The following is a 26,380-nucleotide window of genomic DNA, read 5'->3' as shown; positions in this document are numbered from 1 at the left end:
GCGTATGAATTGGTCCCTGAGACATACAGGCAAAAGCTTCGAAGCATAAGGAGACAGCCTGGGCAGACCCACATTGAATTTGAGAGGGTAAAGCAAACTAGCTTTGTTCGATAAGGGCACTAAAGGTAGAGACCACTTATGAGACCCTTAGGGAAATAGTTCTCCTGGAGGAATTTAAAAATTCATTCCCTCCAGTAGCAGAACTCAGGTGGAGAACCAGAAGGTTTCAACATCTAGACAGGCAGCGGAAATGGCTGCTGATTACGAGCTTGGCCATAAATCCAAACCTTTTTTCCATCACCCCTATAAACCTGAGAAGGAAAGAAAGTGGAAGGGTGAAAGGAAGGCAGTTGGCCAGAGAAGAGAAGGGACAAGTGGGAATGTGCTAAAATCTCCTCCTCAGACCAGAAAGGAAAATTCTGAGGATGGGAGTGACATCCGAAGGCCTAAGTGTTTCCATTGTAACAGGGTTGGACGTATTCAGGAATATTGCTGGAAGTTGCATGGGAAATCCATGGGACTTATTGGGGTACGCCAGGATGATTCCAGAAAAAGAGCCCTGACTGAAAATATGACTGATCAAGCTGTAATGTTAATTGCCACGGTGAGTCGGAGTGCAGACACTGCTATGAGTGTGGGTGAGGTGAAGATTGTATTGACAGGGTTGGCAGTGCCGTGTTCCTCACCAAGGTATAGATTTATTGACAGGATTACTGACAAGACCTTTAACATCATGAGCTAAGGAGATATCGGCTTTTGTCAAACTGAATGGGCTACACCAATGCTGAATGATGCCATTCGGTCTAAAAATGCTCCAGCCACTTTCCAAAGACTAATGAATCAGGTTATAAGCATTGTTCCTAACTATGTGATTTACCTAGATGATGTATTGGGTTATAGCAGCAGGAACTCACCAAGGTTCCAAAGACAGCACCTTCTAAACCCACGACCACTGCCATCTAAAAGGACATGGGCAGCAGATATATGACAACACCACCACCTGGAAGTTCCCCTCCAAGTCACTCACCATCCTGACTTGGAAATATATCACTGTTCCTTCACTGTCGCTGGCTCAAAATCCTGGAACTCCCTCCCTAACAGCACTGTGGGTGTACCTACACCACATGGACTGCAGCAGTTCAAGAAGGCAGCTCACCACCACCTTCTCAAGGGCAACTAGGAAAGGGCAGTACATGCTGGCCCAGCCAGTGAAGCCCACATCCCATGAACGTATAAGAAAAAAAATTCTAGCAGCAGCCTGAGAGATTAATTTAAACAATGATTTGTGGATTTCAGAGTACGCTGATGAACTGAAGCTGTTTGCTGATCCATCTGGAACTTGATGCTCATGACAGGTTCCAACTGGAATTAATTGAGATCCAAGATGACAGTGACATGAAGAGAGCTTTCGCAGAGCATGACCTTCTGACATTTTATACTCAAGATGTTCCCTCAGACTGCAACGGTTCAAAAAGGCAGCTCACCACCACCTTCTGAAGGGGCAATTAGGGATAGGCAATAAATGCTGGCCTAGCCAGCGATGCCCACATCCTGCAAATGAATTTTTTAAAAGTTGGAATGATCACTTAAACCAATTGGAAGTCCTATTTTAAAAATTACAGTCAGTTGCTATCAGGTGGCACTTGCTTAGCAATAACCTGCTCCCTAATTTCAGTTTGGGTTCCACAAGGCCACTCACTTCCTGACCTTATTACAGCCTTGGTTCAAACATGGACAAAAGAGCTGAACTCCTGAGGTCAGGTGAGAGTGACTGACTTTGTCATGATACATCTTGCCACGAGTGAGTTTGCAAAAGCTCGAGTAACCTACTTAGGGCATGTCATAGGACAAGCACAGGCATTGCCAAGAACAGCGAAGGTACAGGCTTTGATGGAATTCCCTGCCCCTAAAACTAAACGAGAAATCATGAGATTTTTAGGAATGTGTGGCTTCTATCATAGGTTTGTGCTAAACTTCAGCACAATAGCTACTCCACTAGCAGACTTACTACCTTTGACTTCTTTTGTAATATGGTCAAGAGAGTGTCAGACAGCTTTTGAGAGGTCGAAGGGAATTTTAACTCCCGAACTTCACTAAACCCTCCAAGGTGGCAACTGATGCCAGTGACTTGGGGGTGGGTCCGGTCTTATTACAAGACGATGAATTAGGCATAGAAAAGCCAGTGGGATACTTTTCTAAAAGTTAAATCGACATCAAAAAAGACATTTTATCATAGAGGAGTAAACCCGTGGGTTGTTACTGGCTCCAAAACATTTTGAGATATATGTCTGGCATAGCTGCAAAGAAACCCTAATATATACTGATCTAATCCCCTGGCCTTCATCAAAAAGTTTTAAGACTCTAATGCTGGAAAAGATAATGTAATTGCTGATGCATTACCAGAATGTAATGTTAGTATAATGTAAAAATCAAAAGATCAGGACCCATACAGAGATTCTGTATAAGGAGTGAGTGAAAATGGGCAATTGCTTGTTTAAAATTTACATATATATGTTGTATATATTTTGTAATGAAACGCATTTGAAAATGGTGTTTCATTCCTTACAGCTAGAGGCATGTGAGAAAATTGGTTTTGGCAAATTTGAAAGGCATTGTATTTTGGACATTCTTTCTCCTGAGTTACTTTTAACAGTTTGCAATGTTAGTCTGAGGCTGTGAATATGCCATTCTTCAAGAAACCATGGGTCAAGATAGATGTCCAGCATGGAATACCTGGAGAGGGAGGAGATATTTTATATATCTAAGTTAACAATGAACTGCTGGTGCCATGTTAGGCCCTTGCTGGTAGGCTAACTGTTTTTAACCTAAGAGGAGGATCCTTTGAACATCTTAGTCTTTAAAACTCTCAGTTAGAGTGGGTGGATATGCCCTTAGAAACAAGCTGCAAGAAAAAGACTCTCCTTTCCCTCTCCTTGCCCTACCTTTGTGTTAAACTCTCCTCAGAAACATCTCATCAGGAAAGTCATCTGTTTTATTTTGAAAGTCTGCAAAGTTGTGCTAAGAAAGAGTCATCAAGGACAGTTTCACCAAAAAATCAGTTTGAAAGCACTTCCTGGTCTGTTGTGAGCAGAAAAAGAAATGCCCCCATCCTCCAGCCTCTGCAGGGGACTGTTTGTTTTGTCCTATTTTGTGTTTCTGTCTGTGTATGGGGGTTCGAATATCTGCTTTTTTTTTAAAAAGGGGAAAATTGTTACACTTCTAAACTACAATTTGTATGTTAACCAGTTTATCAACTTGTTTCTAAAAAGTAGTTTGTTTAATAAGAAATCGATTTTTTTGTGTTTACTGAGAGAAGCCTGGTTAGACTTGGCTGAGAATAACAGTATCAAAGGGTAACAATTGGCTACCTTTGTGGGTGAATTAAACTTTTAAACGATTGTTACGACTTGTGGAGAGTAGGGCACACTCCTCCCATCATGGTCCCTAACAGAGTTATGAAACTAATTCTGCCTGGCTGAATGTGGGGCGATGGTGATGAAGTTGGCACTTGTGCCCTTATTACTTCTTGCCGTTGACCCTGTGCCACTTCGTGGGACCCTGCACTGCTCAGTGTCAAAAGATATTGCTTCCTTTTGCTCTGTCTTGCTCCAGTCCTGTGAGCCATTCTGTAATTACCTATATAGAAATAGTAATAGTGTTACCTGTCCCTTTTAAGCATGTACCAGTCCTCTGAACCCTGCAGTAACATCCAATTTCATGTTCCCAAATGGGTAACTTCCAAACAAGAAGCATTTCCAATGCATGGATTTCATCCAAAATTCGAATGAAGCTGTCTCCTTAAATTACAGCAGTACCGATGCTTATGAAGTCAGGCAAGCATAAATGGCACTCTGCTGTACTTCACTCAGGCTCCTACCCATTGGGAAGCCCAAGCTGCAAAGTGCAGGGCAATCTTTTGTACTATTGACTGGACTGTCAGGCCTGTATTTCTCACCATCATTTTGTTTTTTTTTGTCCTGTACTTTCTTGGAGAATCAGTGAAGTCAATCTTAGCTTGGACACAAACCGGAATCAATTCTGAAATAGCAAATCTTCCACTGCTTCTGCCAAAGAGAAACACAACTGGAGTATACAGTTCCTCACCTCTATTGAAGGAAGTAAATGCCCAGGATAAGCTGCTTAGGAGGGACAGTATTAACTGTCTGATCAAATGAATAAACAGTAACTCTATAAGTTGGTTTCCAACAAAACAAGCTGAGGCTGGCCCCTCAAAGACCTCAAAGTTTTAAAAAAAATTCAGTGGGGCGTTGCTTACTTGGAAGACATTTTACAGGGTATTATGGTCCAATGGGGGGACACTTTGGCCAAAAATTGTCACCAGTAGATTAATCAAGGAACTTTATGGGACATTGTTATAAGAAAGTGATGATTTTCAAGCTTATTAGGCTTGGGGAATTGAAGATGCAACAGAAATTAGTGTGAAGTTGTACATTGTGCAGGTATACCCTGAGCAGTAAAATTCAGTGGAGGATTAGCGAGATATAGCAGTGCAGATTTGAAGGTTTTTAAAGATGAGAGTCAAGTAGAAAAGATTGTAAAATGCAAATGATTTTCTGGATTTTATAATTGAAGACATTGAGGAAGTGATGATGCTGAATTTGTACAAGACACAACTTACACTTGATCTATCAGCTTTCGCATCCTCAATATCCCAGAGTGCTTTGCAGCCAATAAATTAATTTTGAAATGCTGTCACCATTGTAATGTAGGGAAATGCAGCAGTTCATTTCTGCACAGAAAGGTTCCACAAACAGCAGTGATATCAAATAACACAAACTATTTTAGGGATGATGGTTGGACAATAATGTTGATCTGGACACCAAGAAAACTCCTCTGCCAATCTTTCTGTAGTGACATGGCGTCTTCTTTTACAGGCACTTAAACAAATGAGAGTGTTGACACCTTCACAGTGGAATATTGAATGCTGTTATTGATGTCTCATTATGGGAAGAATACTGGAAAGGGTGAAGTGGGTTATTGTGAAAATGGAAAGATGGGTTACAATTATGAAGGAAAGCTTGAAAAGTTGGAGCTTTCTTTTCACTTGGGTACAGAGAATTAACCAGATACCTAATAACCTTTTACAATTTTGAAAACCTTTATAAGAGGGGAAATAGTGAGAGATTGTTTACATTTCTTGATAAATTGCAAACAAGGTGGGCCAGACTAGGATTATCACTAAACAGGCAAAGGGGATATGAGAAGAAACTTTTTCCCACAGGATTGTTGGAACATGACATCCTTTTTACAGGTGGCAGACACCTATTATAAGGAAAGCACTATACTGCATTTAAGGGAAACGTTGGGGCCTCAGCTATTAACTGTATTACTGACTTGGATGAGGGGCTAGAAAGCCACACACCCAAGTTTGCTGTTGACACAAAGGTAGACAGCATTGTAGGCAGTGTAGATGGAAGTATTACATCAAGTGATATGAAGAGATAATTAATGGACAGAAGTTGGCAAATGGATTTCAAGGTAGGCAAACTTGAGGTCATCCACTTTGGATCTAAAAAGGATAGAACAGAGTACTTTCTAAATGGTGCAAAGCTAGAAACAATGAAACTCCAAAGACACTGGTGCAGGGGGGGTTTCCAGGCATATCATTAAAATGTCATGAACAGGAACAGAAAATAACAAAACGTAATGGAATGCTGGCCTTCTGCCCAGCGGGCTACCATGCAAGAGCTTAAAATACATGCTTCATCGATACAAAGCTCTGGTTAGATCACACCTGGAGTTGCTGTGAGCAGTTCTGGACTCCACATCTTAGGAAGGATACATTGGCCCTGGGTGGAGTGCAATATGGATTTACCAGAGTGATACCTTAAACTCGAGGTGTTAAATTACAAGGCAAGAGTACACAAACTGGAGTTGTTTCATGGAATTTAGATAATTTGATCAAAATTTTCAAGAAGTTTAAGGGGAACTGACAGTTTTGATACAGAGAAAATATTCCTGTTGGCTGGGGTTCCTAGGCCTAGGGGACAAAGCCTAAAAGTTAGAGCCAGGCTTTTCAGGAATGAAGTCAGAAAACATTTTGACATGAAAAGGGTGACAAAAGTATAGAACTAGGTCAATTGTTAATTTTAAATCTCAGATTGATAAATTTTGGTTAACCAGAGGTATTAAGGGGCATGACACCAAGGTGAGTACATGGACTTGGTTCACAGATTGGCCATTAACTCATTGAATTGTATGACAAGATCTTAAAGGCCATCTCCTGCTCCTATCACACACAGGTCTTGGTAGATAAATTTATTTTCAATGGGAAGCACTTTGAGTTTTTGATGGAGGGATAGCTGATGTAAGCAGAATTAAGAATTGTGTTTTTGTTTCGCATTAATTTTGGATCTTGAAAACCCGTAATAACTTTATACTTTGGAATAACCACGTTATTATTTATGAGGATACTGCTAATTTTGTTTCCAATTAGTTTTTAATTTTTCATTCAGGAATTGTAATGTCTGACTATACTAGAATCAAACAAATGATGCTTTAATGCAGTTTTTCACATATATCAATTATGTTTATTATGAAAGTGAAATGTACTCGTACAAATATAAATAGGCATACAAATAGTGAAAGTGTGGTTAAAGGAGGAGTAGGGCTGATTAGGGACCAAAAAGGGGATTTACACATGGAGGCAGGGGTATGGCTGAGGTGTTAAGTGAATACTTTGCACCTGTCTTTACTAAGGCAGAAGATACTGCGCAGGTAATAACGAAAGAGGAGGTAGTTCAGACACTTGAAGTGTTTAAAATTGATGAGGAAGTAATGGACAGGCTGTCTGTACTTAAAGTTGATGAAGCACTGAGAACGGATGAGATACACCTAAGGATACTGAAGGAAGTGGGAGTGGAATTTTCCGAGGCATTGACCATAATTTTCCAGTCTTCCTTAGACTAAGATGGTGCCTGAGAACTGGAGAATTGAAAATGTTAGAACCATGTAAAGATAAGACCAGCAGCCGCAGGCCAGTCACTTTAACCTCAGTGGTGGGGAAACTTCTAGAAACAATAATTTGGGACAAAATTAATAGTCACTTGGGCAAATGTGGGTAATTAAGAAAAGCCATCATGGATTTGTTAAGGGAAAATTTAACTAACTTGCTGGACTTTTTTGATGCAGCAAAGAGGGCTGATGAAGGCAATGCTTTTGATGTAGTGTTTGCATCAGGCATTTGATAAAGTGTCACACAACAGACTTGTGAGCAGAGTTAGAGTTCATGGAATAAAAGGGACAGTAGCAGTCCTGATACGAAATGGGATGAATGACAGGGAACAGAGCAGTAGTTAATGGAAGGTTTATAGTGGAGTTCCCCAAGGTTCAATGTTAGGACCCCAGCTCTTCCTGATATGTATAAATGACCTAGACCTTGATGTACAGGGCACAAATCTTAAAATTTGTGGACAATACAAAACTTGGAAGTATTGTGAACTTGAAAAGGATATTGTAGAACTTCAAAAGGACAAAGACAGCATGATGGAATGGGCTGCCAAATGGTAGATTAAATTTAATGCGGAGAAGTGTAAAGTGATTCACTTTGGTAGGAGGAATGTGGAGAGACAATATAAAATAAAGGGTACAATTCCAAAGGGGATGCAGGAGCAGAGGGACATGAGGGTACGTGTGCAAAAATCATTGAAGGTGGCAAGACAGGTTGAGATTGTGGTTAATAAAGCAAACAGTATCCCAGGCTTTAATATTAGGGGCATGGAGTACAAAAGCAGGGAAGTTACGTTAAGATCATAAGACATAGGAGCAGAAGTAGGCCTTTCGGCCCATCGAGTCTGCTCCGCCATTCAATGAGATCATGGCTGATCTGATCATCCTCAACTCCACTTTCCTGCCTTTTCCCCATAACCCTTGATTCCCTTATTGATTAAATATCTGTTTAACTCAGCCTTGAATATACTTAACAACCCAGCCTCTACAGCCCTCTGTGGGAAAGAATTCCATAGATTCACTACCCTCTGAGAGGAGAAATTCCTCATCTCAGTTATAAATGGGCGACCCCTTACTCTGAGATTATACCCTCTGGTCCTAGACTCTCCCACAAGGGGAAACAACCTCTCAGCATCTACCCTGTCAAGCCCCCTAAGAATCTTATATGTTTCATTCTTTTAAACTCCAATGAGGACAGGCCCAACCTACTCAACCTCTCCTCCCGAATCCCTCTGTGCTGCAGCCTTCTGCAGTCTTTCTCCATTTAAATAATATTCAGCTCCTCCATTCTTCTTGCCAAAATGCATAATATCACATTTTCCCACATATTTCATCTGCCAAGTTTTTGTCCACTCACTTAACCTGTCAATCTCCCTCTGCAGACTCTTTGTATCATCCTCACCATTTGCCTTCCCGCCTATTTTTGTGTCATCTGTAAACTTGGCGATAGTACATTCACTTCCCTCATCTAAGTCATTAATATATATTGTAAATAATTGAGGCCCCAGCACTGATCCCTGTGGCACTCCAATAGTTACAGGTTGCCATCCCGAAAATGCTCCCATATCCCAACTCTCTGTCTTCTAATAGTTAGCCAATCCTCTATCCATGCTAATATATTACCCTCAACACCATGAGCTCTTAATAAGTAGCTTTAAGTTCGGTACCTTATTGAACACCTTTTGAAAATCCAAATATGTTACATCTACCTGGTTCCCCTTTATCTATCCTGTTTGTTACCACCTCAAAGAATTCTAATAAATTTGTCAGGCATGATATCCCCTTCATGAAGCCATGCTGACTCTGCTTGACTAGATTATGCATTTCTGAATGCTCTGCTATTACATCCTTTATAATAGACTCCAACATTTTCCCAGTGACAGATGTTAAGCTAACTGGCCTATAGTTACCTGTTTTTTGTCTTCCTCCCTTTTTGAATAAGGATGTTACATTGGCCATTCTCCAATCCACTGGGACTTTTCCAAAATCTAAGGATTATTGGAACCCTGTGTAAAACACTGGTTTGGCCTCAACTGGAGTATTGCGTTCAGTTCTGGGCGCCACACTTTAGGAAGGATATGAAGGCATTAGAGAGAATGCAGAAAAGATTCCCAAGAATGATTCCAGGAATGAGGAACTTCAGTTATGTAGATAGATTGGAGAAGTTGGGACTGTTTTCCTTGGAGAAGAATGTGATAGAGGTATTCAAAATCATGAGGGGTCTGGACAGAGTAGATAGGGAGAAACTGTTCCCATTGGTGGAAGCACTGAGAATCAGCGGACACAAATTTAAGCTAATTGGCAAAAGAACCAATGGGGACATGTGGAAACCTATTTTACACAGTGAGTGGTTAGGATTTGGAATGCGCTGCTTGAGTGTGGTGGAAGCAGGTTCAATCAAGACATTCTGGTGGGAATTGGGTTATTATCTGAAAAGAAAGAATATGTAGGAAAATATGGAGAGAAGGTGTGGGGAGTGACACTAGGTGAATTGCTCCTTAAGAGGGCCAACACAGACACAATGGGCCAAGTGGCCGCCTGTGCTGAAATTCTGTGTGAATATAAACTGTCAACATTTGTATCATTTTGCAGATGGCTAAAGGAACTGTCTGGCTCATTGGAACTATTATGCTCAAATTCGTGGCGTCTAAATTATTAGGAGTTGCTGATGATGTAAGTATCTATTTTATGAAAGAGTACACAATAAGAGGATTCTGAATTATAATACAAATTAGCTGCCTGTATACGGAGATGAACTTATGTAACTCTAAGTGCAATTATAAGTAAGCACAGTTGGGGTTGCTATTCTCTGTAATAGTGGTTTGTGTTTTGTATGATGATGCCACAATATGAACAGATGAACAAGGAGCAGGAGGAGGCCATTCAGCCCCTCCAGCCTGCTCCACCATTTAATAAAATCATGGCTGATCTGATGTAACATGAAATCTACATCCTATCTACCCCCAATAACCTGCCACCCCTTTGCTTACCAAGAACCTATCCGCCTCTGCCTTAAAAATATTCAAAGACTCTGCTTCCGCCATCTTTTCCGGAAGAGAATTCCAAAGAGTCACGACCCTCTGAGTGAAAAAAATTCGCCTCATCTGTTTTAAATGGCGACCCCTTATTTTTAAACTGTGATCCCTCATTCTAAATTATTTCACAAGAGCATGTCCTTTCCACATCCACCCTGTCAAGACCCCTCAGGACCTCATATGTTTCAATCAAGTCATCCCTTACTCTTCTAAACTCCAGCGGATACAAGACTGGTCTGTCCAACCTCTCCTCATAAGACCACCCATCCATTCCAGGCATGAATCTGGTAAACCTTCTCTGAACTGCTTCCAACACGTTTACAAACTGTCATGCTATTTACTGGGAGACTCCATGCAATTCCCAGCAAAGAACTAAAATCAGAAACAGGATAGCATCCTAGGCCCAGCCATCTTCAGCTGCTTCATCATTGAACTTACTTCCATCATAACATCAGAAATGGGGGATGTTCGCTAATGATTACACCATTCGCAACTTCTCAGATACTGAAGCAGTCCATGTCCAAATGCAGCAAGACCTGGACAGTATCCAGGCTTGGGCTGACAAGTGGCAACTTACATTTGCGCCACACAAGTGCCAGGCAATGACCAACACCAACAAGAGAGAATCTAATCATCATCTAATCATTGACATTCAATGGCATTACCATTGCTGAATTCCCCACTGTCAACATCCTTGGGGTTACCATTGACCAGAAACTGGACTAGCCATATAAATACTTTGGCTACAAGAGCAAGTCAGAGACTAGGAGCCCAGTGGTGAGTAACTCACCTCCTGACTCCCCAATGTCTGTCCACCATCTACAAGACACAAAGTCAGGGGTGTAATGGAATACTTGCCTGGTTGAGTGCAGCTCCAACAGCATTCAAGAAGCTTCACACCATTCAGGACAAAGCCCGCTTGATTGGCACCACATCCACAAATATTCACTCCCCCCACCACTAACACACAGTAGCAGCACTCTGTACCATCGGCAAGATGCACTGCAGGAATTCACCAAGGCTTCTTCGACAGCACCTTCCAAATCCACGACCGCTACCATCTAGAAGGACAAGGGCAGAGATAGATGGGGACACCACCACCTGGAAGTTCCCCTCCAAGTCACTCACCATCCTGACTTGGAAATATATCGCCATTCCTTCATTGTCACTCGGTCAAAATCCTGGAACCCCCTCCCTAACAGCACTGTGGGTGTACCTACACCACCTGGACTGTAGCGGTTCAAGAAGGCAGCTCATCACCACCTTCTCCAGGGCAACTAGGAAAGGGCAGTACATGCTGGCCCAGCCAGTGAAGCCCACATCCCATGAATGTATAAGAAATAAAATTCCAGCAGCAGCCTGAAAGATTAATTTAAACAATGATTTGTGGATTTCAGAGTACGCTGATGAACTGAAGCTGTTTGCTGATCCATCTGGAACTTGATGCTCATGACAGGTTCCAACTGGAATTAATTGAGATCCAAGATGACAGTGACATGAAGAGAGCTTTCGCAGAGCATGACCTTCTGACATTTTATACTCAAGATGTTCCCTCAAAGCCTTAACCAAATCTATCAAAACATGCCCTTTGATTCATTGCACTGTTTGGCAGCACAATGAAAAACGTCAAAACAAAATCAAGATAATTTCTGACAGACTGACATCTATCCGGAATTCTGCACTTCGCAATATCAAATGTGCAGGTAGACGTTGACTGCTTGTGCAAGCAAAAATAATGCCAGATATCTCACTAAATCAGTGTTCATTATAGTGACAAGAAAGTAAGCTAATAAATTAACCTTCTCATTTGAAGCTTGTTCATAAAAATGCACATTTTTTGTTTCAATTAATAACGAAATAGATTTCTAATGCTTTCCCGAAATGTGCTCACCAGCCCCATGATTGAAAAAAGGTTGGACACTTTTTTTAACCTGTTGCACATTTCCTAGTGATCTGTTCTTGAGAGGTGTAGGTAGATCCTTGACTAGCAGAGGTACATGCTACAGAAGCTGCAAGTTTTGTTTTAATTTTCCTTCATTTGCCCATCCTTCCCACCCAAGTGCCCAAGTGTGGAAACGCATAGACTGGACTGCTTATTGGAAGAGTTTGATAACATAGAGAACAGTATCAGTCATGTAGTCTTCCCAAAAAGCTACTGTAACAAAACTTGTCCTGGGAACTTTGAGGCGTTCCTTCATCAATCTTTCACTCCTAGTTTAGGAATAATCAAAGGGCTGTGAGCTGAAGCCTGTGGGTTGTAATCCTCATTGGGAGTGAAGAATTGATGAATTTACCCAGAACTCCTGTTAGCATTCTTGATCAAGTACACCTGGATCATGATCAGTCAAATGTTCACGGCCTTTTGACATATTTTCTTGCCAATTCTCTTATTGTTTGCAAGTTAGCTTAGATGAATATAAGTAAAGTTTTGTTGTTGCAAAGATGAACTTGCGCAATCACTAACAAATAGCTATTTGGAAGTACAGAACTTGAGTATTGCTTGAAAAAAGACATTTTGTTGAAGCTTTTCATCTTGCAGGGAGAACAACAAATTAATACTGTATGAGAAGAGAGAACTAGTTGGTTGGCAAGTGGACTCTGGTAGTGGCATTGACATGGAGAATGCACTGGTTGATGGTAACTGACAGTTAACTGCCAAGCATTGTTTGAAATTTAAGCCAGGCAGCTTGACTCTGGTCAAGGCATTGCCCTGAGGAATGAACTAGCAAATGGCTGTCACTTAGGCGCAATGTGTGTACGTGTTCTTTCAGTCTGCAAAGAACAGGACCCTGTGTATTAAATGTAGCTTCCAGTAACACAAACATGCCACACTACGAGCCTGACTGACTATCTTAAATTGGTTGTCAGTGTAATTCTTAGCATGCTGAGGATTATTTAGCAAATCTTGTCCAATTGTGGAATCACCTCTAATGTTGGACACTGTGTTTTGGGTTTTCTAGCGATTTGTCCTGATGAGTGCAAGACAAAAAGCTTCAACAAAGTGTCTTTTTTTTTCAGCAGTACAATCACTAACATTGGCTTTCAACCTTGAAATGCCCTCTCTTCCAGATCAGTTGATGCCTGTATTGGTCTTGTCTATTTGTTTCTCACATCATTCTGAACTCTGATCCATTCCGTTCACAGGTTCAAGGTTAATGCATTGTTGCCATGGTCATTCACGATGAGCAATACAGAGTGCAACATGATAATGAAATGTTCTAACCATATGTGATCGTGTTTCCTCTTTGCTTCTAGGCGCACATAAGTAATCTACTGAAATCTAAGTTCACCAGCTACAAGGATTTTGACACGCTGATGTACACATGTGCTGTGGAGTTTGATTTCATGGAGATTGAGGTGATCTTTTAAGAATAATTTGTATTGATGTGAACATTGAGATATTAATGCTCAGTGAACAGGGTGGAAGGTTGTGGGTCAGATCCCAGCTCTGTTTATATCCTGGACTGAGACTTGTTAAGTGAGGGAATGCCAACTAGAAGTGAGCGAGGCCAGGGATACTGGACAAAAACAGAATTACCTGGAAAAACTCAGCAGGTCTGGCAGCATCAGCGGAGAAGAAAAGAGTTGACGTTTCGAGTCCTCATGACCCTTCGACAGAACTGTATCCATACTGAGCAGAAGTTCTGTCAAGCTAGACAGTTTGACCACATGGACTACTTAGTGGCCTAAAGGAAAATACAATAAAGAAAGGATGTTAAACAAATTTAAATCTGTGCAGTTTTGTGAACAAATGATATCCTGGAAAACTACTCTTTTAAAAAAAAAATTGCTCCTTTGCAAATACTTAATGCATTAGTGTGAGATTCCTTAATCTGCAAGGCTTCAGCCTATTGAATGTACAGGAAGGGTAGTTTGACAGCAGTGTGTATAATCATCCCTGGTTTTTATGGGTGCAAAGGTTCATTTCATGAGTCAGCATGCAGCCTTTAATATCCATGCTGCTGCTCTGTTAAAGATGTCTTGCGTCAGCCACTGTGCTCAGCTATGAGATCTTCTGTGATACCTTCTGGATCACAAGGGGGGAAGTGGAGGATGAGGAAATAGTGTGTTTTGGCAGCCTGTGTTTTGATGTTTCCTCAGCAAATGGCTGATTAATTTGGTGTCCAAATAGCCTTCCCTTTGAGTTTCCCCTTACTATCTATCCCTGAAATTACATCCCTTAACTCTGTGCTCAACCTTTTGTAACCTCTTCTGTTCACTCAAGTTTGTGCCTTTGTAATTTGCCACAAGTTAAATTTTGAAAAGCCAAGCTATCTTTCTTCCAGTGCTGCCAGGTTTGATAAACGTTAGATGTCCATGGCCAATAAAAGAACTCTCTCCATTTATCTTTTTCAAAATTCTTAAGTAATATTTGAAGTAAAACAGGTATAGAAAAATTCCTCTAAGAGGAAAGTAATGCCTGAAAAGTAATCTGGGGAATTGCATTATTGAGACAGAGTGCCCACTGGATGAGAATTGCTACACAATAAGCAGGCCAAGTAAATATAATCCACCAGCAAACAGTGGAGATTCAATCTGATGTCAGGGCAAGTGGGGCCTGTCGAATGGTACTTCCACTAATTGTAATGTGCAACTTGCTGTGGCCTTTTTTTAAGCTTTTGAGGAAGATGTGTGTCCTCTTGATCAGACTAGCCTGACTTCGTATTAAAGGAATTCCTTAGGACCACCCAGGGGAATTGTCATCTTATAGATAAGTGCAATTCTGATGGGCTTCTTAACAAAAAGGAGGGGAAACTTGTTGAAAGAATTAAAGCTCAGACGTCAGCAAAGCCTAAACATCGATCCAAGTCAGGGGCACGAGGGATCTAAAGACTTAGTCACCTCACCAAGTAAACCTGAAATCTTCAGGAGGAAAAATGTGCTATATGCTTGTGTTAAAAAAGCTGTGGTGGGAAGGATATAATTGCCTCAGAGAAAGCACAAAAAAGGTGCAACTGGATTGATTTTTCAGATGTGAGGACTGTCCTATGAGGGGAGATGGAGTAGATTGGGCCCATATTCTCTGAAGTTTAGAAGAATGAGAAATGATCCCATTGGAATGTATAAAAAAACTCTTAAAGGCCTTGACAGGGTAGGTGCAGTGAGGCTGTTTTCCCTGGTTGGAGAGTCTAGAATCTGAGGTCATTCTTTCAGGATAAAGAATTGATGAGGAGCATTGAGGTGAGGGGAAATTTCTTCACTCAAGGGTTATGAATCTTTCAAGTTCTCTACTCAGAGCTGTGGATGCTCAGTTGATGATTATATTCAAGACTGAGATCGATATACATTTGGTCACTTAAGGGCATCAAGGGATACAGGGATAGGCTGGGAAAGTGAAGTTGATGTAGAAGACCTCTGAAATCTTATTGAATGGAGGAGGAGGCTCGAGGGGCTGTGTGACCTACTCCTATTTCTTACGTTCTCCTTATGAAACTAGCACGACAGTTCAGGGAGGGAAAATTTAACACTGGTATTCTCCCCTTTCAATTCCTTCTACACTTATGGCCTATCTTTGAATGAGAAAAAGAATCGAAAGATTTGCCATCAGACTTCTGGGTGAGGAGAAATAATTGGGAAGATGTAAACAGCCAAGGGTCTGGTCAGTTGCCAGGGCCCAAGTTGAGCGGATCATGCAACAAGAGCTTTGTGTGGGCAGGTTTCTCTCTGAATAAATTGGGCTTATATTCTCGAGTTTCAAAGGTGATCTGATAGAAAGATGCAAGATTGTGAAGGGGCTTGACGGGGGAGGCACTGAGATGTTGTTTCTGCTGGCCAGGCAATCTAGAACATGGGGGCTCAGTTTCAGAATAAGGGGCCAATCGTTTAGGACTGAAATGAAAAATTTCTTCACTTGAAGGGTTGCGAATCTTTGGAATTGTCCACCCCAGGGGGTTGTGGCTGCTCCAACGTTGAGTATATTCAAGACTGAGATAGATGGATTTTTTCGTGTCTCAGGGAATCAAGGGATTTGGGAAACGGGCAGGAAAGTGGAGCTGGGGCAGATGAGTCTTGATCATATTGAATGGTGGAGCACGTTCAAGGGGCTGATGAGTCTACTCATGCATCTATCTTTTCTGTTCTTACCTGTCTTTTTGCCTTTAAATTCCACTCAGAGTGAAACTGGTGATTCCTTTGCCTGTGCTCCCATGTCTAGGGAGCTTTCTTTGAGGGGGAGTTCCTGAGAATATTGTCCATTATGTCCTTGGAATTCCTCAATGGAACTGTCACTAACAGAAAGATGGCATGAATTCTGTTGAGGCCCTTGGAAATGTCCCTGAATGTGCCAGGGCTAAGCCTCTCAAACCCAGAGGGGATCAATTGGAACAGATGTAAGTCTCACCAAATGAAGGAAGTGACTGAGATAGAATACCAAATTGATTTGGCATTCTGATAGTTCTATGGGCAAGTGACACTTCATTGTATGAAGACAAGTCATTCATCTTAGGACCAGGGATTGGGAGTCTTACAATATTGCGTTATTTGTAGTCTTTGTTTTATTGAACTCCTAAGCCAAGCTCCATCAAGAATTTGTTTGATATTCAGTTTATTCTTTTGTTCTGTTATGGATGGGAAGAGCACATTCCCTGATGTCAAAGGTAAGGAAAGGAACCTGGAAAATTGGGCCTGCTGCTGACATTATATAAAGCATAAAATATTAATTGTTTATAATTGTCATGATGGATAGTTTAAACTGATTTCTACTCCTTTTTGCCAACATCACTTAATGTTCTCTGTAAAGTTATATTCCTTTTAATTCAAATAGTCGTTTGGTAGTACAGAACTTGAGTATTGCTGAAAAAAGAGACTTTTTTGTCGAAGCTTTTCGTCTTTCACTCATCAGGACAATTTGGCAGAATATCAAATGTAAAGGGAACAACAATTTATACTATATGAGAAGAGAGTGCTGATTGGTTAGCAAGTAGACTCTGGTAGAGGTGTTGCCATGGAGAATGCACCGGTTGATGGTGACTGACAGTTAACTTCCAAGCATTGTTTGAACTTTAAACCTGGCAGCTTGACTCTAGTCAAGGTATTGCCCTGAGGAATGTACCACCAAATGGCTGTCACTTTTTTTGTTTAGCTGAAACAGGCACAGTGTGTGTACATGTTCTTTCTGTCTGAAAAGAACAGGGCCCTGTGTATTAATATATGTAGCTTCCAATTGCAGAATGACATCTAATGTTGGATACCATGTTTTGAGTTTTCTTGCAAATTGTCCTGATGGTGCAAGATGAAAAGCTTCGACAAAAAGAATCTCTTTTTTCAGCAATACTCAAGTTCTGTACTACCAAACGACTATTTGAATGCCTAAGACAGAGGTACAACAAAGACCATATTCAGGATATCAACAATATAATTCGACTTACAGGTAAGTTAAGAACAGGTAAGCTAATTATTGAATTTTTCCAAGCGTGTATTAAACCCAAGGTTGTGCCAGTTTTCATTTCCAAACTTAGCGATAATGCTAAAGTGAGACACAGACCCATGATCAAGCGAGCGTTTATGCAAGATGAGATTGAACAGATTGGTAATAGGGTTACTAATTTACACCGTGTCCTACACTGCGCTTGGTCTGAGGTGCACAGATTGTTTCCATTTTCTGATTTGATCTGTTTATGCCACCAAATTGCTTCGATAGATGACCACACCGTAAACAGCACCCATTTGAAACACGTCAGCACCGTAATCTCACTTCAGCAGACGCTGCTTGGCAACGCAGTTAACTAGACCACTAAACACATAACAAATCTCTTTGACCATGTACTCTCAGAAAGCAAGGAGTTTGTTCGTGCGCATGGTTTGAATTTTGATGTGCCTTCATCACAAACCAAACGGGAAGAGATATTTGCTGAGTTTGAGCTCCTTTACTCTCAACTATCCTGCCACAAACCAGCATCCACTGAAGAATGCTGAATCCTTGAAAGCGTGCCTTGCTGATCTGGCGTACACATATTGCAAGATTCCCAACGAACTGTCTGACCTTCACATGCAACGCGAATGCCTTAGTGTTGCAAGCCCTTAAGACCAACTCAGACATACACATCAGTAAATGTGACAAAGGGACGGCAATTGTCATCTTTAACAAGTTGACTATATCAACAAATGCACACCATTCTAAATCACAGGTCAAAATTCATATCCATTGGACCTGCCGCTCAGCATGACCAGACTTCCTTGCTTGAAAGTAAGCTTAAAAAAAATGCTTGCTGGACTTGTATAAGAGCAATGAGCTGCCGCGTGATATATATGATGGGGTTCATCCTCACTGCTTGCTGCGTCCATGTATGTATGGGCTGCCCAAGACACAAAAGTGATGTCCCTTTACGTCCTACATCAATTGGTCAAATGATTGGATGAATTGTTGCAACCAGTTTTACCAAGTTTTCCACATACATGGTGAAGGATTCTTTCACGTTTGCAAAGACCATACAGGACTTGCATATCGATAGCAATACTGCGTCCATGTGCTTATTTGACATGCTAGCCTATTCACCAATGTTCCACTTAAGGAAGCCATAGATATTTGTGTTGCAGCATTATATCATGGTAATCTAGACCCACCACCATTGCATGAGTCAGTATTCATTGAACTAATGAACTCAGCAACTCACAGGGTTGAGTTCAGTTTTAATGACACCATGTATGCCCAAATAGATGGTGTTGCCATGAGGTCCCCTCTAGGCCCAGCTCTTACAAATATTTTTGTTGGGTTTCATGAGAAACGTGTCTTCGTTGGAATGGCACCTAACCTTCCACCCCTGCATGTTTATGATATGTGGATGATATGTTTGGTATATTTAAATCTGTAGCTGCATGTAATAATTTCCTTGTATGTCTTAGTGGGCTCCATCCTGTGCTCAAATTCACCTTTGAAATGGAGCAGTCAAATGAACACCCTTTCCTTGATGCACTAGTTGATAAATCTGCCAGAGGGTTCTCTACCACAGTCTACAGCAAGCCTACCTTCACTGGCCAGTATACCCGTTGGGATTCTTACAGTTCCACGCACTGAGTGGCCTTATCCACAACCCTGTAAATAGAGCCTGAGCCATTTGCTCACCTTGCAAGCTTGATGCTGAGATAGGCATCCTGCGGGATAATGGCTACTCTGATCAGACATTTCGTGCAAACTCATGAATGGGCCTAAGGTCAACACTTTCAGCCCTGGAAAGTGCCCAGTCTGCCTCAGATTACCCTGGAAGGGAAAGGTATCTCAAAAATTGGAGCAGCAGGTGAAGCTAGCTGCTTCATCGCTGCTAATGTGCAGTAGCAACACGAGTGGTATTCGCCACAACAGGGTGCTGCTGTAAAGCCAAAAAGGCCTTCTGTCTATTACACAAATGAGTAATGTGGTATATGAATTTCATTGCCAGTATGATGCTAGGTGTGTAGGCTATGTCCCAAAGATTAGCGGTTCATATCAAACAGCATGTCCCTTCCGCTGTTTGCAGCGGGCAAGGTACAGAATGTACCCAACCAGCCTGTGCTTGCAAAACCCAAAACTCAGTGTCCAATATTATATGTGATTCCACGATTGGACAACATTTGCTGAATAATCCTCAGTGCACTAAGAATTATGCTGACAATCAAGTTAAGATAGTCAGCTGGGCTCTCAGTGTGGCACATTTGCATGGACTGGAAGCTACATATATTAATACACAGGGCCCCTGCTCTTTGCAGATTGAAATAACATGTACACACATTACACCAGTTTCAGCTAAACAAAATAAGTGACAGCTATTCACTGGTTCACTCCTTAGGGCAATGCCTTTACCAATCGGAATCAAGCTGCCTGGTTTAAATTTCAAATAACGCTTCTCAGCTGTCAGTTACCATCAACTGGTGCATTCTCCATGGCAATGCCTCTACCAATCAGTGTCCACTTTCCAACCAATTAACGCTCTGTTCTCATCCAATATGAATTGTTGTTCCCTTTATATTTGGTATTCATGCAAATTGTCCTGAGTGCAAGATGAAAAGCTTCAACAAAAAAATCTCTCTTTTCAACAATGCTTCTCTTAATTAATTTCATCTTGAGCCTTGCTAAGTTTGGAAATATGTACCAAAAAAAGGGCTTACCCTGCTAGGCATTGTGCATTGGGAATGGGCAGGCATTAAATACTGATTCCTTAGCTCGCTTTTCACCTATTCTGTTCTGCACTCTAAATTTCTTCTTCCATTGCATGAACAGCTTTTTTGAGGGTAATTATCATCTATGTTGCAGCTAAGTCCTCTAGGTGTTGATAACAGTATTCATCCTTCCCACTGTCTGCTGCAGTAGTCTTTTCTGTGGGTAGTACTTTCACCTCCAAGGATATAGTCCTGTCCTGTCCTTACAAGATTCCAATGCAGCTTCTGTGAATCTGGCATTGTGTGAGTGAGAAGGCAGAAACCATCTTCATTGTGTTGCAGGCAAGACCACAAGTGATTGAATGATGTTGGAGCCCTTAAAATTACTGTTGTCTATGAACCTGATGTGAATGCTTTCCTGGAAGCTCTCACACAATAGGTAATGTTCACAAATGCAGGGTAGCAGCAATGAACAACTATGCAAATGCAGGCAGTGGGTGTATTCTCATATCTACAATCTGAACACTCTTAGGATTTTCCAGGCCCATTGTAGCAGACGTGTTGAACCACAGGTCCCTGTTCCAATTATTCAGTTGTGTTTTGCAGTATTTGGGTGTTGCTGTTTCAATTTAATGTGGTGTTTTTCTTCCTTGCATGATGGCTTCTCTGCCTCTACTGAAAATTGGGTTCTTGTGCAACATGGGACTCGAGTATGTCATGTGGTGCTCTCAAAATTAATAAAGCTTTAAAGGGATCCTATGCCCTCCCAATTTGACTAATGGGCCTAAACTGATGTATATGATTGATCCTCTGACCCTGTAGTCTAACTCTGATCAGTAAGCCTACTTGGGCTTTCTGTGTAATTAAATGACCTAACATTTTCAAATTGTTAATTCATGTTCTGGCCAGTAATACCCGAAATAGTCTAAAACCATAATTGGGTTTAAAAGTCCTTTAATGGAATTTGCCCTGGTTTTTAATCTTGTGTGAGCTAGTCGAGAAGGGCCTCTGCTGTATAAGTCTCAGGGTAATTCTATAAGTCTGACCTGCAGGTGGGCAAAGCTACCTGCTAGCAGCACAGGTTCTTGAAGTTATCCTGGCTTTTCCTAATTGGCTTCAGCCAATTTAGTTTAAAGTTGTAGTTATTGCTAATCTGTCTTTTGTTTCTTGCTTTTAGACCCCTGTGAGATACACAAAAACCTTACTACTTCCAGTGACTGCCTGCATTTTTTCTGTTATAGCTTCAAGGGTAAGTCCTGTCATTTTGCTGAACTCTGGTTGATTCAGAGTGAGATATTTACCCATCTTTCCATACATTCTTATGCAAACAAAACTCCACACTAGTGACTCAGTTGTCGGTGATATTTGCCCTGTAAAATGTTCCCTAGTCAGGAGATGTGTCTTAACTTTCTTTAAAGTGGGTCTGAAAGGAATGATTGGAAAAATACATTTTAAAATAAATATTTTTCATTAATTACACCTGAATAGGATGGGGCACTGAATTATGACTCAAAATATTTCCTTTCCAGTTTTATTTCTGACATATTTTGCAGTATATTCCAATGATAACCCCTATTTTAAATGTTATGTCAGTATGTATAAGTACTTCAGCTAGCTACCTCCTGCACATTCCTTCCCCTATTCTAACCAGGCAAGGAGAAGCTCACTGTCTCAGAACATTAGCAGATGCGGGTACAGATTATTGAAAGTTATCAATAACTGATTACCATTAAACTGCAGAGATCATTCTCACATGATGTTCGATATCAAATTGAAGACTGTTCACTGTTGCATCAAATGCTATTTGGTTTTCAAGATATAGTTTCACATGACAATCTTGGATAACTGCATTGTATGACTTGTTAAACCTTCACACACACAGGAATTGCTGTCATGAGGAGCACGTAAGCAGAATAACTTGGAACCACTGTGGTGCCATCTTATTTGAATGATCTTCTAGCAGCCTTCATTCTGAACTGCATCATTAATCCTGTTCTCCTATCACCAGCTTTCACTCCACTTGTTTTTACATTCCAGAGAAAATTCTTTTTCACTAGTGATTAGTTGTATTTCACCTTTTTAGGGCTAGCTAATTTTCCTTTATTGTCTTGAATGATGTACCCTCACAGCACTAGAATTGCTGAAACAAGTGATCATACTGAATAATTAATTGAATTTCATCTACTTTATTTCCCTTTCTGTACATAAACATAATAAAGCTCCCAACGGCCCCCCACAACATTGACTAACTAATAAGTGAACTTTTCCCTCACTGGATCAGATGGATTGACAACCTCTCCCTATGTGCCCAGGCCACCTCTGCCCCAGCAAATAAATCATTTTTATTTATCATGTGTGTGTTTAAAACCTTTAATATTTTCTGATAACCATCCAGATGAATTGTGGTTACGTAAAATTATTTCTTCAACACCATTAAAGTGAATTATCTGTTTGCATTACGGATTTATTGATTTTTAATTCTTCAAGTTCAGTTTCTGTTGAGTAGAAAAGTTGAAATTAATCTGTAGGTTAGTCAATAAGGTGAATATAGAAATAAAATATACTTTCAGCAGAAGTTTAACAACCTCACTGTAACTGAAATCCTTTTTTAAAGTTACTTATCTGAAATTGTAGTGTCAGGCTCACAGTAAGAACACAAGAGTACTTCTCCTGGATAGGGACATTACCATTAGCATTATTTAAATAATTCCACTATTTAAGAAAGGTGAGAGGAGGAAACCAGCTAATTCTCAGCCAGTTAGCCTGACATCTGTTGTCAGAAAATTACTCGAGTCTATAATTAAGGATAGAGTGATTGAACCCCTTGAAATGTTTTTGACTAATCAGGGAGAGCCAGCATAGATTTGTAAAGGGTAGGTCATGCCTGACAAATCTGATTGAATTTTTAAAGAGGTGACTAAAGTAATGGACAGGGGAATGCCTTTGGATGCTATTTGTATGGACTTTGAGGGTATTTGATAATATCTCTCATAAGAGACTGTTAGCTAAGGTTGAAATCCATAGAATTGAAGGCCTACTTAGAAATTTGGTTGAGTGCCAGGAGACAGTAGGAATAATGGGCAGGTACTCTAATTGGCAGGATGTGACTAGTTGTGCCTCGTGATCATCTGTGCTCGAACCTCAACTATTCACCACATCTGTTAATGATTTGAATTTGTGGTTTTCTATGTAATAATCTGAGTCCTTCGATGACACAAAGATAGGAAACATTGTAAACAGTGGAGATGGAAGCATAACATTACAAAGAGATATATCAACAGCTTTAATGCATAAGCAAAACTGGAAAGTGGATTTCAATGTTAGCAATTCTAGAAATATAGATATAGAATAACCTAGAAAACATGACTTTGATGATAATAGAAAGCATTTAAAATCACAGAGAAAAAAACAACCTGGAGTGTAGAAGTCTCATAACATACGAACAGAAGGCCATTCAGCCCTGAGCCTCTTCCACCATTCAATGAGGTCATGGCTGATCTGCAACTTAACTTCATAACCCACTTTTGTAGAACAAAAATCTCTCTACACTAAGTTTTAAAATTTACAATTGACCTAGCATCAGTTGCCACTTTGGATTAAGCAGAGTGCCTTCTAAAAGATGAAAAGCCAGAAGTAGCGGAGGTCAAAGAGCTTTAGGGGTCCATGTACCTAGATCATTAAAATGGCACACAGGTACAAAAAATCAATCAAAAAGGCTACTGGAATGCTGGCCTTTATAAGTGGAAGACTAAAATAGAAGATGGTAGAAGTCATACTACAGTCATACAAAGCTCTAATTATATCACGCCACGTTCACTGAGAGCAGTTTTAGGCAGCACACCTTAAGAAGGATATATTGGCCTTGGAAGGGAGTGAGGTATAGATTTACCAGAATGATACCTGGACTTCAAGTTAGATTGCAAGGAAGATTATACAAACCAAGGTTGGATTCCTTTGGATTTAGAAGGTTAAAGTAGTGATTTGATAACAGTTTCAAACTATTAAGAGAACAGATTAGGGTAAATAGAAACTCTTTCTGGTTGGGGAGTTTAGCACTAGGGGACATCATCTAAAAATTAGAGACAGACCTTTTGGGTGAAATTAGGTTTCTGTATGCAAAAAGTTAGTAGAAGTTTGGAACTCTCTTCCATAAATGGCAATTGATGCTAGAGGTTGCAGACCAGCCATGATCCCACTGAATAGCAGAATAGGCTCGAGGAGCCTAAATGGCCTCCTGTTCCTATGTTTTGAGATACTCTTAGGTTTAATGTACATTCATATCCCAGAGTATTATTCCATATAATTTTTATATGCTCTTTAATATAATTAAACGCACTTGTTTTCCAGGTGGTTCTATATTTATATGTCTCAAAAGACAATTTCTAGGTTTTAATTGATTTTAGGTGATATAAATTTGAAGTGAAATATAAATACTAGGCGTTTATGTTCCACCTGTTGTATTTGAGTAGCATATGGCAATCAAGCATATTGGGTTGTTGTTAACTGTCTTGGGTAACTGAATAAATAATACCATAGTTCATATGTGAATGCACCTTTATTTGTTAACACTCCCTGCAACACCAGCAATTAACACATTTAATTTGTGAAACATTCCCTTACCCGTCGGTGTTCTGAAGGACTGAATATTCGTATGCAGTTTTATCGTTTACTGGCAGCTCCTTAATGCCTGGTCCAATCAGACATTCTTCACATGTCCTCCTGTTGTTGTTGTGTTATTTTAGTATTGGAGCTGAACTGGAACCTGATCTCAGGCAACCGCCAGATACAAGTTCCCAGCCAAAATGGGAACTCGCTTATTGTCCACTTTTTCCTCTAGTTGTGTACTGGGATATTGTGGCCAACGATGGCACCTCACTGCTGCCCTAGCTGTGACTGGCTAATGTAACACAGATCTTCCTAGTCCTTGTGGCTCAGTAACAGTGTAAATATTGGTATTACACTGGTGTACAAAATGCTAACATTTTCTGAACACTTGAGTTCTTCAGTTATGTCTAATTATTGTCCAATATTGTGAAAGGATTTAGCCTTTTAATATGTATCCCTGTTCATTTTGGTGGGTTAGGTATTCCCACTAATCCAAACCAAGTTACTAATTTGAGCTCTGTATCCAAAGGTGCAGTAAACAAAAGCCAAGGGTTTCCCCTCAGAAAGGGAAGATCGTTGGCTGGGTCACTGAGAGCAGCCTGACCTGTTAGATAGGAAATGGATGGTGTACAGTACAGAGGGACCCAGCAATCACAAAGGAAAAAAAATGAGAGACCAGACAGCACAGAATTTGATAACATTAGACCTATCCCAGGATAAAGTAGGGGGTTATGCTTCAGTTATACAGGGCACTACAATATTGGCCACCTCATTTAAGGAAGAAAGTAATGTGTTGGAAGCAGTTCAGAGAAGATTTACCGAACTAATACCAGGAATGGGTGGGTTCTTTTATGAGAAAAGGTTGGACAGATTAGGCTTGTAACCACTGGAGTTTAGAAGAGTAAGAGGCAACTTGATTGAAACATATAAGATCCTGTGGGGCTTTGAGAGGGTGGATGTGAAGAGGATGTTTCCTCTTGTGGGAAAATCTAGAACTAGGGGTCACAGTTTAAATATAAGGGATTGCACATTTAAAACAGATATGAGGCAAAAATTTTTCACTGAGATTGTGAGCCTTTGGAACTCTCTTCCTGAAAAAGTGGTGGAAGCCCCAGAGTCTTTGAATATTTTTAAGGGAGAGGTGAATAGATTCTTGGTAAGCAAGGGAGTGATAAGTTATCAGGGGTAGGTGGGATGCAGATTTGAGGTTACTATCAGATCAGACATGTTCTTATTAAATGGCGGAGCAGGCTCGAGGGGCTGAATGGCCTACTCTTTGTTATTATGTTTGTAAGTCATCAGTCTAATTAGAATTTCTCTTTTGTGATAGATTTTTGCTGGTGTGGTTTGTTTGGAACAACATAGCAAAAGTAATAATTACTGATGGGATCATTGTTGCCCAGGGCAATGGGAGAACACCCAACTCTTCTTTGAAGAGGGAGCTGGAGTGCTTTTAACAGCTCATCTGAAAAGCAGCACCTTCAGCATTGTAGCACTCCCTAAGCACTATACTGAAGTGCCTAGATCAAGTGCTTAAGCCCTACTCGGGGCTTGAACTCATGATGTTCTCACTCTGAAGCAAGAGTGTGAACTACTGGACCAAAATGACACTTGGAATTGCAACAGAATTCCACCAAATTTGCAAAGAAATCACAGTAAATCTTGCAGTAGGTAGACCTTTAATGCTTTCTCCTGATGCC

The 26,380-nt window shown here is 40.6% G+C and overlaps 1 protein-coding gene across 3 annotated transcripts in view; it reads left to right on the top strand.

Moving 5' to 3' along the window:
• Positions 1-26,380, top strand: part of dpy19l1l (dpy-19-like 1, like (H. sapiens)) — a 76,742-nt gene that overhangs the window by 31,381 nt on the left and 18,981 nt on the right. For all 3 annotated transcript variants that reach the window (XM_041189103.1, XM_041189100.1, XM_041189102.1), the window contains exons 13-15: positions 9,562-9,642; positions 13,260-13,361; positions 21,253-21,324. In XM_041189103.1, the coding sequence (XP_041045037.1) occupies positions 9,562-9,642; positions 13,260-13,361; positions 21,253-21,324 (255 nt within the window). The remainder of the gene's footprint in view (positions 1-9,561; positions 9,643-13,259; positions 13,362-21,252; positions 21,325-26,380) is intronic.

Source organism: Carcharodon carcharias, chromosome 6, assembly GCF_017639515.1.
Source record: "Carcharodon carcharias isolate sCarCar2 chromosome 6, sCarCar2.pri, whole genome shotgun sequence".
Lineage (NCBI taxonomy): Eukaryota > Metazoa > Chordata > Chondrichthyes > Lamniformes > Lamnidae > Carcharodon > Carcharodon carcharias.
Note: the sequence above shows the minus strand (reverse complement) of the source record. Positions and strands in the feature narration are given on the sequence as shown.